Genomic DNA, 12,645 nt, shown 5'->3' with positions numbered 1-12,645 from the left:
ATCAGCCAGTGTTACAAGTATGTAAACATGAAAGTAGAGAAAAAATTCCATTTCAATCTTTTAAAAAAGCCAGACTTGGTCAAAAAAAAGTAAGAAATAGTCAAATAGATCCATTTTAAAAACTGTTTATTATCAGTTATATTTGCAGCTAAAATGATGCCACCTATTTCTGTGCTAAGAAAATGAGTTTTTACATCAGTAAACATGGCAGAGAAACAAAACATCACAATTTCATACTGATAACAATGAATTAGCTTGAGACAAGTCTTTATACTCGTGGCTGTAAATGACTGATTTTGAGCAGTTTGAGCTCGTTCTCTAAAACGCTTCGAAGGCAAAAACCCTTTAAAGCTGTACTTTGACACCAGAAGACTGCACTGATCATGTGTCCGAGAGATAAAACCTGCTCATCTCACTGATCACATCAGCAGGACCTGACAGAGACACAGAGGAGATAAAGGGTTTGTTTGAAAGGTTGCCATGACAAAGGAACACTTGAAAAAGAAGAAAGAGGCGTCCTAAACAAATGCCCGTCTGCATTTTAGGGCTTTGCGTGGTTGCCAGGTGAAGGAGCGGCAGGCATGTAATCTGTGCTTTGCCACGCTGGTCCTGTGTGCAAACCGCAGCACTAGAGCTCACTCACAGGTGGGTAACGGGTCTGTTTATTATGGGAATACACAGATATCATCAGAGCACTGTGACCATAAAATACAGTTTACATTTCCAACAAAAACTACATACTTCGACTAGACCACATCATCCACTTGAAATTTCATGAAATAACAGTATCGAAAGAATTTATTTAAAAGGAATAGTTTTTTTCTGTACTGTTTTTTTAAAGTCCCCCTGTGGTGAAAATCCAGATTTTAATGTGGTGTTTTTAATATGCTTTAAGACAAACCATATGTAAATTCATAAGTCGACACCATTGCTGAGTATTTTCTCCTTAAAACTGCAGTGAACCAAAGACAGTCTCAAAAACACGCTTTGAAATCGCTGGTGTTTCTGACGTCACAAACCTGTAACCAATCAGATCAACGTGTGATCGTCAACGAGTGGATCTCTGAGCTGGGGCACTTTCAAGCTCAAACCGGTGCGCAACGTTTTGCTACAGTTTCCGGGTTGAACTAGCCTGGAAATCCAGACCTAAATCTGAAAGATTAATGGTCTGGCGTCGACTAATGAAAATCGGCCAGCTCGAGGGGCGGCACCAAGCATGCATTTGAAAATCTCACTGCACGCAATTGGATAACACTACGACCAATCACAACAATAAGCCCCATTCGCTTAGCTACCAGCGGAGCTAACTGGTAGATTAGACTCTTACCGTATCCATTCGGCAAAACAGCAAAAACGCCCTTCTTGCAAAGGATCGATTCGAGCGGCGTCCTCTGTTCCTGTTTTAGATAAAAAGCCAAGTCTAACTCGTTCATTGTAGTGGCCAAAGCCGTTTCAAACAACTGGTGTTCATCCATAGCCATCTTGCAATGTTTACTAATGACTTCGACGTCACAGCGCTGTCGTCATCTCGCCTCTGGCCCGCCTATATCAGATAACCCGATGTGATTGGTGCAGCTCGGATACAGGGGCATATTTAATGAGCATCATTACTCGACACCAGAGTAAACTCGCTGAGCAAATTCAACTTGTGCTCTCGCGAGAACTCTGGATTACCAGGGTAGGGTTGAACAATATGTTTCCTGGAAACGGTGTGCAACGGGGTTTGAGATACGTTTTCTCTTGTTTGGTGGGTGTGTCAGAAATGTCCAATGCCCAATCAGCAGCAACATGTATATAAACCACGCGGTATTAAAGTGAACTCGCACAATGGGTCCAAAGTCGTTTACAAATGTGTCCGTTGCAGCTCGGTATAAGCAACAATTGAAGATATTAGAAGACATGTTTGTCGTAAGAGTTTTATAGTGAAAATATCAACAGTGATCAGCAATAATGATAAGCCTAATACTCACAATAAAAATAATAAAGTCACATAGACCATAGTCTCGGAGGTAAGAAGTGGATTATCCTTCACCTGAAATGTTTGTCTTTCATCCTGAAATGCGAGGCAAATGTTGGATCACAATAATTAGGAACCACAGTTTCCACAATTCCCTTCACTCGATTGGGATGTTCTCGTTTATGCTGGACAGCAAGGGCAGTGACTGTAACGTATTGAGCGTATTTTGCAGCAGTATCAAACACGTATTTATACCGATTTAGAAAATTCTTCAAAAAGAACACAAAGAATGGCCTTCTCAGCTGCCGTAGTAGCAACTCTTGCATTTGCATTTACATTTAGTCATTTAGCAGATGCTTTTGTCCAAAACGACTTACAATTTAGGACTAAATTAAGCGAGTCATCGCGAAGAGGCAAAAACAACGCAAGAAGTGCTCAAAATACGAAGTTCAGGCATTGGTCAGAGTATCATAAGCCAGATAAGGGAGGATTAAAGTGAAAGGAAAGGAATGTTTTTTTTATTATTTTTTTTATGAGGTTTAGTGTCTTGCGTCATCAGAACAGGGTGTTCAACACACCACCGTTTCCGTTTATAAAACGCTTTGCAACTTTTTGTCGGGGCTGAACGCAGCCCTGGTGTGAGTGAGTGGAGGTGGGGCTCATTTGCATATTCATAGAACCGTACATAGTGACATTCAGTTACTTTCAAGCTATTTTAAGGCATGAATAATTATTTTTTCAAGGAAAAAAAATTCTAAATATGAGTTTTAAGGGATAAAATGATTGGAGATCTCATATAAGTGACAGGTTGCCCCGCCCTCGTGTCAGTGAACACGTCATCAGAGAAGAGGAGAGATGTCGCTGCAAGAGGGAGGGAAAGCTATTATGATTAAAGATTATGAGGGCACATGAATAAACATAAAAAAGAAGTGCACAGATGAATTATTTATAAATATTCCATAAAAAAAAGTCTGCTGTCAGCCAGAGATGGCGAGGAGCTGAGCTAAAAATCAAGCTTCACCCTTTATTGTCATTCAATACAACGTTTTACATGGAAATCACAGCACACTGTGGATCTTTAGCCTCTCTAACGCCATCTGTGGTCGAAAGATAAAATTGCAAGTTACTTGCAAATTACTTTGCAACATTAGGGGACTTCACACAGAATGCGTTTTTGTTTTGAAAAACACGAGATGCGGGCAGTAAAATGGAGAAAAACAACGCAATCTCATGGCAATTCGAACGTATTTTACAAGGTGGCTAATTTGTATGACCTCACTCGTACTTTTTCATACAATTTGTCTAGACATCAGTGATGGGTAGGTTTAGGGGCAGGGTTAGGGGGTGGTCCCTCCTGGTGCCGCTTTTTGAAAAATCAAACGAATTAGCCACCTCGTAAAATACATACGATTTGCCGTGAGATCGGGTTGGAAAAAAAATGCAAGGTCTTGAGACGCGGTTTTTAAAAGTTAAACTTCTTTTGACTTAATTATGTATACGTGGTTCTATGAATATGCAAATGAGCCCCGCCTCCACTCACTCACAGCAGCTCAGAGATCCACTCGTTTGGTTACAAGGTAGTTTGTGACGTCAGAAACACCAGCGATTTCAAAGCGTGTTTTTGAGACTGTCTTTGGTTCACTGCAGTTTTAAGGAGAAAATACTCAGCAATGGTGTCGACTTATGAATTTACACATGGTTTGTCTTAAAGGTTATTAAAAATACCACATAGACATATAAACAACATTAAAAACTGGATTTTCACCACAGGGGGACTTTAAAAGTTGAAATTCTTTTAACTTGAACGTCGCGTTTTTAGAATGTAGTGTCATGCGTGAGACGCTGCAAAAGGTGCGGGACGCGAGCGCAGCGGTCACACGCGACTGTCCAGGGGTCAGAAAGTAAAAGTCCTGCCATATGTTTATTCCACCCATGAACTCAGACAGCTGATTTCACTAATTAGTTCTCTCTCCTGGCTAAAAAACTGTGCTAATTAGCAAAATAATGAGGAGGACTTTTACTTTCTGAACCTGGACTTTTCACCTCTGCGTCTGTCTAGCGCGTGTTTACATTGAAAAACAATTGAAACGTAGCGCACTGGACTGGAAAAACAAGTTCTGTGTGAACGGCCCCAGCACGGTCCCTGAATTGAATCCACACTAAACTAAATTGAGTTGAATAATGACACTATTATTTTCTGTAGAGCTGCTTTACAGCTGAAACTGAAGTCGTTTCAAAATTAATTAATTAACACTTATTTTCCTTTTTATTGCTGTGAAGCAGCTTTGAAACTATATTGAAGGCATAAAGCGCTATATATAGGCCTAAATAAATGTGACTTGACTTGACTTGACTTGACACCATATCAGAGCGGATCTGTCTTTATACACAAAGACCAACTTTGTTTTAACCATGTTTATTTATAATTTATTTAGATTATATGTTCTTTTTCTTGTGTTTTTCTCCTTGATTGGTACATGTGAAGTTTTGTGTTGACGTTCATTAATGTACAATTTCTGTTTCTTTGATAACAGGCAGGCAGATATATAGATGACTCTATCAACCTGGACTAATAATTCTGTGAGAAATGATCATAGCAAGCTTAAAGTGTCATCCGTGATCTGAGTGATTCATCAATGAGCAGTCAGTGTCTGTGAGGATGTAAATAGTCATTGTGCTTATCTCGAGTCAGATGCAGAGGAGGGTGGAGGGCCCGTCTGAAGTGTGATCATCAGATAACTCGGCCCAGGACGAGCTGGAATGAGGGAGCAGGAAATGCCAGTAATCCGACAGCCCTTGACACACGTCATCATATCTCTGCTTCTCGAAACAAACTCTAACTCAAAAAGCTGATCTGAACGCGGCTCTTTCAAAGCTTTTCAAAACAAACGTTGTACGCCTGACAGTAGGTCAAGAAAATGTGCTCCTCTTAAAAACGTCCGAATATGCTTATACATAAATATCATATATAAAGAAAAGTGCATGTTAACTGTACCAAATGGTAGACTAATTTCCAATGCCTTAAAGTTTTTTTTTTTGTTTACAATTCTCTAAATTCAATACAGAACAATCGCAAATAAGACATCTTGGCTGTTAAAAAGGATACTTGATGTATTGGATGATTGTTTTTTGAGTCTTGATTTTACTGTTTTATAGATTCAAGTGTTTTGTATGACTCTGTATTCCCCTATTGTTATTTCAATTAAAAAACAAAACTAAACTTTCCAATCCCATTAGGCGACGGGAGAAGATGTGTGAATGGCAGTGAAGAGATGCGACTGACGGCGTATGTCCGATTTCTTTTTACACTACACACATTCACACTACATAGAACATGTTTTTTTAACAGCCTTGAAGCTAATTTCAGTATAACTATGTCTACATTATGTGATTTTGGACGCATGTTTAAAGAGGACCTTATGCTTTTTTGCATGTTCATCTTTCTTTAGTCTAATGTTGCTGTTTGAGCATGAAAAATCTATGCAAAGTTGCAAAAGCACAAAGTCCCTCCAGCGGGAGTTATTCTCTACATCAGTGTCAGTGTTTCTGAACTCCCTGAAACGCCTCCATCGTAGTCTTGAGTGTTCTTCCAGGAATGAACATGTCACAGTATTTCTCATTTAAATAATTCCCGCCTAAGGCATATGCAGAATAAAGGGCTGGGCCTGGTAATAAGTGTGTTGAAACCATAGGTTGAAACTGGTGGTTATGGTAAAGGACGGGACAATTCCAAAACAAGCTTTTGACCAATCACAACACACTGCTCCAGCCGACCAATCAGAGCACATTGTGCTTTTCAGAAGGAGGGGCCAACGTTGCCAAGTCTGCGGTTTTCCTGTGGAACTGGGCTATATTTTTAAGTTGTTGTGGCTGGTTAATTTTTTTTTTTTTTTTGCAGGTTGATTCGATTTTGGCGTTCCAACACCCCCAAAACACTTAGATTTACAAATTCAGTGGAGAAAATTGCATTGGGCTAGTTTTGGGATACTTTTAACGGGCCATTGGACTACTTTTGTTGCACAGACTTGGCAATCCTGGCTGAGGCTTCATAAAGACAGACAGGAACTAAACAGAGCGTTACTGACAGACTGGGGCGAGAGGAGCTGCAACAGTGGAGAATATGGGGAAAATAATGTGCTTTTTGAACATTCAAGCATGCATGAAAACCTATTATATGGAGCAAATCAAGACTTTGAAAAGGACAAAATAGGTCCCCTTTAGATGAGCTCATTTTTATATAATGAGCTTTCATATTTCTCAGGCACATACACTAGGTCTTCATTTGAGTGAAACTTTCAGAAGAACCAGAAAAGAACTCACTTTGGGGTCAGACAATTGTTTAGTCTCCTCATGATCATTACCTGGATTAATTGTTTATGCATATAATGAATGTTTTGCATAAACATTGCAGAAAAGAACTCACTTTGGGGTCAAATAGATGGGGTCAATGCTAAGACATATGAGGAAAACACAATTACAATGTGATGAGTTATAACTGTAGTTAAAAACTGTTTTGTATAAGAAAATTGTTCATAGTCTCTTCATGATCATTACCTTGGATTTATTGTTTATGCATATAATAATTTTATAATAACTATATTTTTCATCATATGCTATGCAGCTTTCAGTTTACTTGCCCTTTTTCTTCCCTATAGTTGTTTCATTGGCAGTTTCTGAAATTGAAGCTGTTTAATGGACTCACACATATAAACAACAAATGCATCTGTTATGCTATCAGCGGAAAACTTGCCCTCAAAATTCTGACTGAAGCAGGCGCATCAGTGACACACACACACACACACACACACACACACTGTCAGACAGAGAACTGGAGGAAATATCATCAGACATCTGTGAACAGAGCTGGGAAATGAGACTGCCACATCACCCGGACAAACTCACATGCACTGTATTCAGAGACTGAGCTGACCAAATGTTCCTTTCATTGAGATTAATGTTCATTTCAGCAGCACTAATAACTGAATCATTGTGACAGCAGCAATAATTCTGTGATTTGAACTCTGCTCTGACCTATGACCTTGTGCAATATAATATTCAAGGCCAAAATCAATAATAAGCATTTAATCTGGACACATTCAGAATCAGATTAGAGGTCAATCGATCAGTTTGGGTATTCAGTGACAGATTCTGAAATTTATGATAACCCCAATATCAAACATTCTGTAGCCTACATATTTTCAACAAAACAAATATGGATAATACATTAATAGATAATTAAATAATTAAATGGATATGAAATGAAAATAAACTAAATTGAAAAATCTAATTAATTAAAATTAATAAAATACAATATTGTATTATTGGGTCATTCCTGGTATTCTGCGCCTTTCAAACTCAGTTTTTAAAATATTTTTTTGTGTATATACTAGGGTGGTGTAAAACATTTGAAAACATATTCTGGTCAAGCTCGGGTAAATAAATGTAACCATTTATTAAACAAAATAAATTAAATGGAAGATCAAAAATGTCCACCGTTAGGGACAGATATACAAATGCCTGAAAGTCATTTTTGTTTACTTTTTATACCACATTATTGTTTTGTTTTTTTACATTACATTACATTGTTTTTCATTATTGACACTTATTAGTTCATTATTGAATTATTAGTAAGTTTTTTTGCTGATTTTATAAAATGATTGTGACAAACTGATAACAGGGTGTAATAATAACCAGTTATTATTACTTAAGTTTGAACTGGATTTAGATGGGAAACTATGTAAAACATTGCCAACGAACTTTAAACACACATTACTTTCACAATCACTCTTCAGATATAACAGGTCGGACATTCTGACCTAAAATCAGCCACTGCACTGTATTTGAGCAAAAACAAGCTGAAGGTTTCTCTAATAAAGAATTGCATTTAAAACAGATTTTTCTACTATTTTTTTGTTGTATATTTATCATGAAATATTGGATACACAGGCCTGGTGACTTAGAAAAACTGATGATATGTGGTGGTTTAAAATGCTGTAAAATGTTTCAAAAAAATGTTTTAATCAACTTCAATATGCCTATAGTTCAAATTATGTAGGCTAATTAATGATTGACTATGACAGGTTTAAAATTGATATTGTTTAACACTATAATGCAGTGAAATCATCTTTACTGGGGACACAAAAGGCACCGAATCCCAGGAATTACCCTATTATAAATAATAAAGCAGATAAAAATGAATAAATATTATCGTTGGTTATGAATAGGCTACACTTATCCACACTTGTTAACGAACTTGCACATGAACACAGAGGTGCAGCAGCTGAATCGGATCTTTCCCACGCCATTCCCGACCTAACCTGGGCTCAATCAACTTTGTGGTCGGGAAACGAAATAAGTCCTGCTATTGCGAAGGTTTGGCTGATGAATAATAACTTTGAATTGGTGACTGGACGCTCCACGCAGGTTTCCAAATCACGTCACCGTGCGCTGATTAATATTATTATCCAATCCTTCGCCATAGTAGCATTAGCAAATTCGCAGTCGGGAAGGGGGTTGGGATTATTAGCAGCCCTGGAATGTGCTCGTGTAGCGTCGGGAGCGCGCAGCGGTGCGACAGGTCTGTGAAGTGGAGTTCAATAGGAAGAGACGCTTAGGGAGTTCGAATCGTTTTGCGAATCGATTCGTTCGGTCTGTTCATTTCAGCGAGCCGGTTCTAATAAAACAACCCACCAGTCATTCAGTTCAATAGTGTTGTTCCCAGAAGTTGTTTAAACAATAATGTACGTATGTGCATTACGATATCCCATTACAACCCATGTCCTTCTCAAAAATAAAATAAAAATAAAATAGCCTAGCCTACTGTCTACCCTGAAGAGCATGCTTATTTATCTGTTCTAGTTTGATTGTGTCATTCTGTTTGATACCCTGGTTGTTTCTTATATCGTCCAGATAGATATTTTCCTACTTGTTCGAAAAGTGTGTCAAATGTTGCTTGTTTATAGTGTCACTAAAGTTTTACTCCCGAGCAAGTGAGGTTTCCCTCACTGACTGATTTACGAACGCTTTCTGAATCGTTTCGATCGAATCACTTAAACGAACTGACTCAAATGAACGATTCCTTCGCGAATCGGATAGCACTGCGTTGGAGAACCATGGCGGTGAAACAAATGACATGGTTGCGGATCTAAATTACACACAGCAGAAGAACCGGCGCCCGTAGACAGTGAGATATCCGTGAAGGTAAGAGAAGCAGAAGACTTGAGTGTTGCAGAAGCTGTAATTGTTTGTTACTCGATTTCCGAAACTTTATTTTGATCATTTGTTGGAACTAATGCTGAGCTATTGTTCCACGGCGAGTCATCTTTAGTGGGTTAGTGGTGAGGTTTAACACTAATCGCGGTAGTTCTTGATCATTTGAAGAACATTATATAATCTAGATTCGACTCTTTGAATAATATCTATTCTGAGTCGCTGTCACATATTGAGCACTGAATCAATGAAGCCCAATGGATCTGCCTGCAAATCACTGTTGGAAAGTTTTGCTCTGAGTTGGAAAAGTTTATTTGATCAGGCGGATGAGTGTCGTGGAGTTTTTATCTGATGACAAAAGAGCGCCGAAATAACTAACGTTTAACGTGCGCGTGCTTTCAAATCGCATTAAAAATGTAAACGCTAGTTTCAACTGAGTGTTACATTGTTTCTTTTCTTTTCAGATGTGCGCGGGGATTCGAGACAATGTATCAGAGTGACTCTGAAGGGCTCATTTCCATTGTCCGATTAAGGATTACAGGACCACGGACCTAAAAATACAGTTTTAAAGTAGGAAGTTTTTAAAGTCATTGAAAATGATCAAGGGTGAACGCACCCTGCGGAGCGCGTCCCCGCATAGAAATGCATACAAGTCGGACTTCCACGCCATTAAGTGCACTTTTGATGGGACCAAACCCGACAGCGAGACCAAATCTTATGCTAATGGAGCCAGCGACCCCAGAGAGGACAGCAGGGGGAGGCCGCTTGGCAACCGGATAAACAAAATCAAGAACATTTTCTTGCAAATGGATGGCCAGCAATCGCAGGAGAGTCAGGAGAGTAAACCTGCTCAAAAAACAGATGCTTCATCTCCTGTGTCCCCAGTGTCCAAGTTCCCAGTCAGCACCAGCAAAACCCCCCTCAGTACTGCCAACAACCAAGAACCGCAAAACACGGACAGAACTCCAAAGGGAGAAGAAGGCGAGATAGATAAAGTCGCCCTGGCGGAGAAATTTTCAGTGACAAGGAAGCTCTTTGAAAGAGGGATAAAAGAGCAGCCCGTCGCGGAGAGAAGGACCTCAGTCACCCGGAGGTCCTTCGGATCTTCTGAAAACACCAGCAACAATAGTGTCAACAAAAGCCCAACGTCATCTGTGAGTAGCGCCACAGAGGAAAAGAGGGACGTTGAGGACTCAAAACAGGTCAATAGGCTATCGCTGAATGCGGGGCCTATTTCCAGGCGGTTGGAGAACTTCATTGTGGACGGTGATAATAAAGAGTCGATGCAAGTTTCCGCTAAAAGCCCTGAGAAACTGAGCAGCGCCTCTGAGCACTCGTTGGCGTCGCCTCTACGAGGGAGATCCCAGAAACCCACTTCTACAGTTACTGATCAAGCACACGAACCCACATCCCCAAACTCTGACGCATCACCCAAATCATTCCCGCATAAAACAGAACCAGTAGCCGGTAGCCCTCCGTTCAAGTCCATCAGCCCGGTTTCATACAAACCAACCTCCCCGACCGGCAGGAGCACCGGCGAGCCTCTTTCGCCCACGGCTCACAGTCCTTTTAAACGTTCTCCGTCTTCTGGAAGTGACTCGGTGAAAGATTCCTTGACAAATAAACCAAGTAGTCCTCCTGCGAACGATCTCAAATCTTCTTCCAGTCTCTATAAACGGCCTTGGAGTCCTGAGGAACCAAAAAGTGAGAACCATATAATTCCCAGTCCATCTAGGGACGTCTCTCACGAGCAGACCGCCACACAATGCCTGGACCCGGCTGGTGCGGGTGTGGTACGGGCCGAGCTGGTAGTGGTCCAGAACGAATCTTCAGAAAGCGAGGAGAACGACGAAGAGTTTTTGGAGGATGCTATGTCAGAGGTGAAGCTACAAAGGGAACTTAAATCTGAGCCTCCAAAAGAAGATCTGAACTCTCTGAAGGTGTCATCACCTCAAAACCATACTGAGGAAAAACAGCTGGAGAAGGATGTATGTGTATCATCAGAGCTGAAGAAAGAGGAACCGAATCAAGAAGAAGACGACGAAGAGGAGGAGGAGATCATACGAAAGAGGAATAGCTGTCATGAAGATGATGACGAGGAGAGCGAGCAGGAAGATCCAGACGAATGTGGGAAATCTTCTCCTGTCTTTTATAGTTTTGAGAATGCTGCGTTTTTGGATGATAAGGAAGGGGAATCGGTTCAGGACCAGCAGGATGAGGTGGAGGAGGATGAAGATGAGGTCTATGAGGAGTATGATGATGCTCCTGGTTTGTCTGAGGATGAGGAACGGTCTCCAAGAAGGAAAATCAGATTCTCCACCGAGCCGATACGGGTAAGCAATATCTTGGTGACAAAACAGTAAATCTGGGTAAATCTCACAAAAATATATTAGTTAGTTAGTATATTTTTACAATTGACCATGATGGACAGCTGAAAATTCAGTGTTTCTATTCTGTTTTATTTCACATGACTTTGGTTTGAAATGTAAAATGCTTTAGGTTTAAATTGGATTATAAGGAAAACACTCAATTTATGTTTTGTGAGCAGTCAGAAACATGATTGTGTCTTTGAAAAGAAGTTTTGGGAGAGCAGGAAAGCTGCTCTCTGTGAGTCTGGGGTCAAAGTTCAGCCAACAGTTGGGCAACAGAAGGGCTCACTGCAGAACATTTGTTTGGGGGTTGAAAAAGGGGAATATTTTTAGAAATATTGTTGACATTGTGGCCCAATGAGGGACAGAGGGCTGACCTGAAATGCGGATGGTATATAGAGAAGTATGTTGGCATAGCAAAGCAAAGCTCATTAGAACAGCATTCCTTTGAAACATTCCTGATGGGTGAAGAACATGTCTGGGTCATATCTGAGCCTAAAACGTAATTAGAATAAAACTAAAGACAAAAGATTAAAGAATTTAAAGGGATATTCCACTCAATAATGAAAATTGTCATCATTTACTCACCCTTATGTCGTTCCAAACCTGTATGACTTTGTTTCTGCTGTGGAACATCAAGATATTTGATATTTTAACTGAAACTTGTTCCTCAAAAATATCTACCCTTTTTGCTCACATTTTCTTAATGAAACATATTTCAAGTATAATTTTTGTTTTGTTTTGGGGATTAAATATGACCTGGACGTGTTTTGTGAGTTTTACCATATCACTGCATGCACACAAACACTGCTCAGATCTGATTCTGTCCCTGAAACACAATGATCAGACAGCTCTCCAGTCCTATGGCAGCCTGCCAGGGTCATATGGTCCTGATCTACTTTGCCACGCTGCTCTTTTTGTCTGATCAGGCCTTCAGACGCTTAATATCTATTAATCTATTTTAAGTTCATAATTTCCATGTAATGCATTCCTGAGCTCTGGAATGTCTTTCACACCTTTGCTGGTAATGATCAACAACACAGTGTGTTTTCCATTTCCATTGGGCTGTTAGAAAAAACGAACATAATCTGAGCACTGCCATAGTGTCAG

General features: G+C 39.9%; 1 protein-coding gene across 3 annotated transcripts in view; it reads left to right on the top strand.

Annotated features, from left to right (window-relative positions):
- The first annotated feature begins 9,045 nt into the window (after positions 1 to 9,045).
- ppp1r9ala (protein phosphatase 1 regulatory subunit 9A-like A) overlaps positions 9,046 to 12,645 on the top strand; it is a 60,249-nt gene continuing 56,649 nt past the window's right edge. For all 3 annotated transcript variants that reach the window (XM_084421779.1, XM_084421778.1, XM_084421777.1), the window contains exons 1-2: positions 9,046 to 9,157; positions 9,631 to 11,499. In XM_084421779.1, coding sequence (XP_084277905.1) covers positions 9,763 to 11,499 — 1,737 coding nt within the window. In that variant the 5' untranslated portion in view covers positions 9,046 to 9,157; positions 9,631 to 9,762. The remainder of the gene's footprint in view (positions 9,158 to 9,630; positions 11,500 to 12,645) is intronic.

This window comes from Rutilus rutilus, assembly GCF_951802725.1.
Source record: "Rutilus rutilus genome assembly, chromosome: 10".
NCBI classification, from domain to species: domain Eukaryota; kingdom Metazoa; phylum Chordata; class Actinopteri; order Cypriniformes; family Leuciscidae; genus Rutilus; species Rutilus rutilus.
Note: the sequence above shows the minus strand (reverse complement) of the source record. Positions and strands in the feature narration are given on the sequence as shown.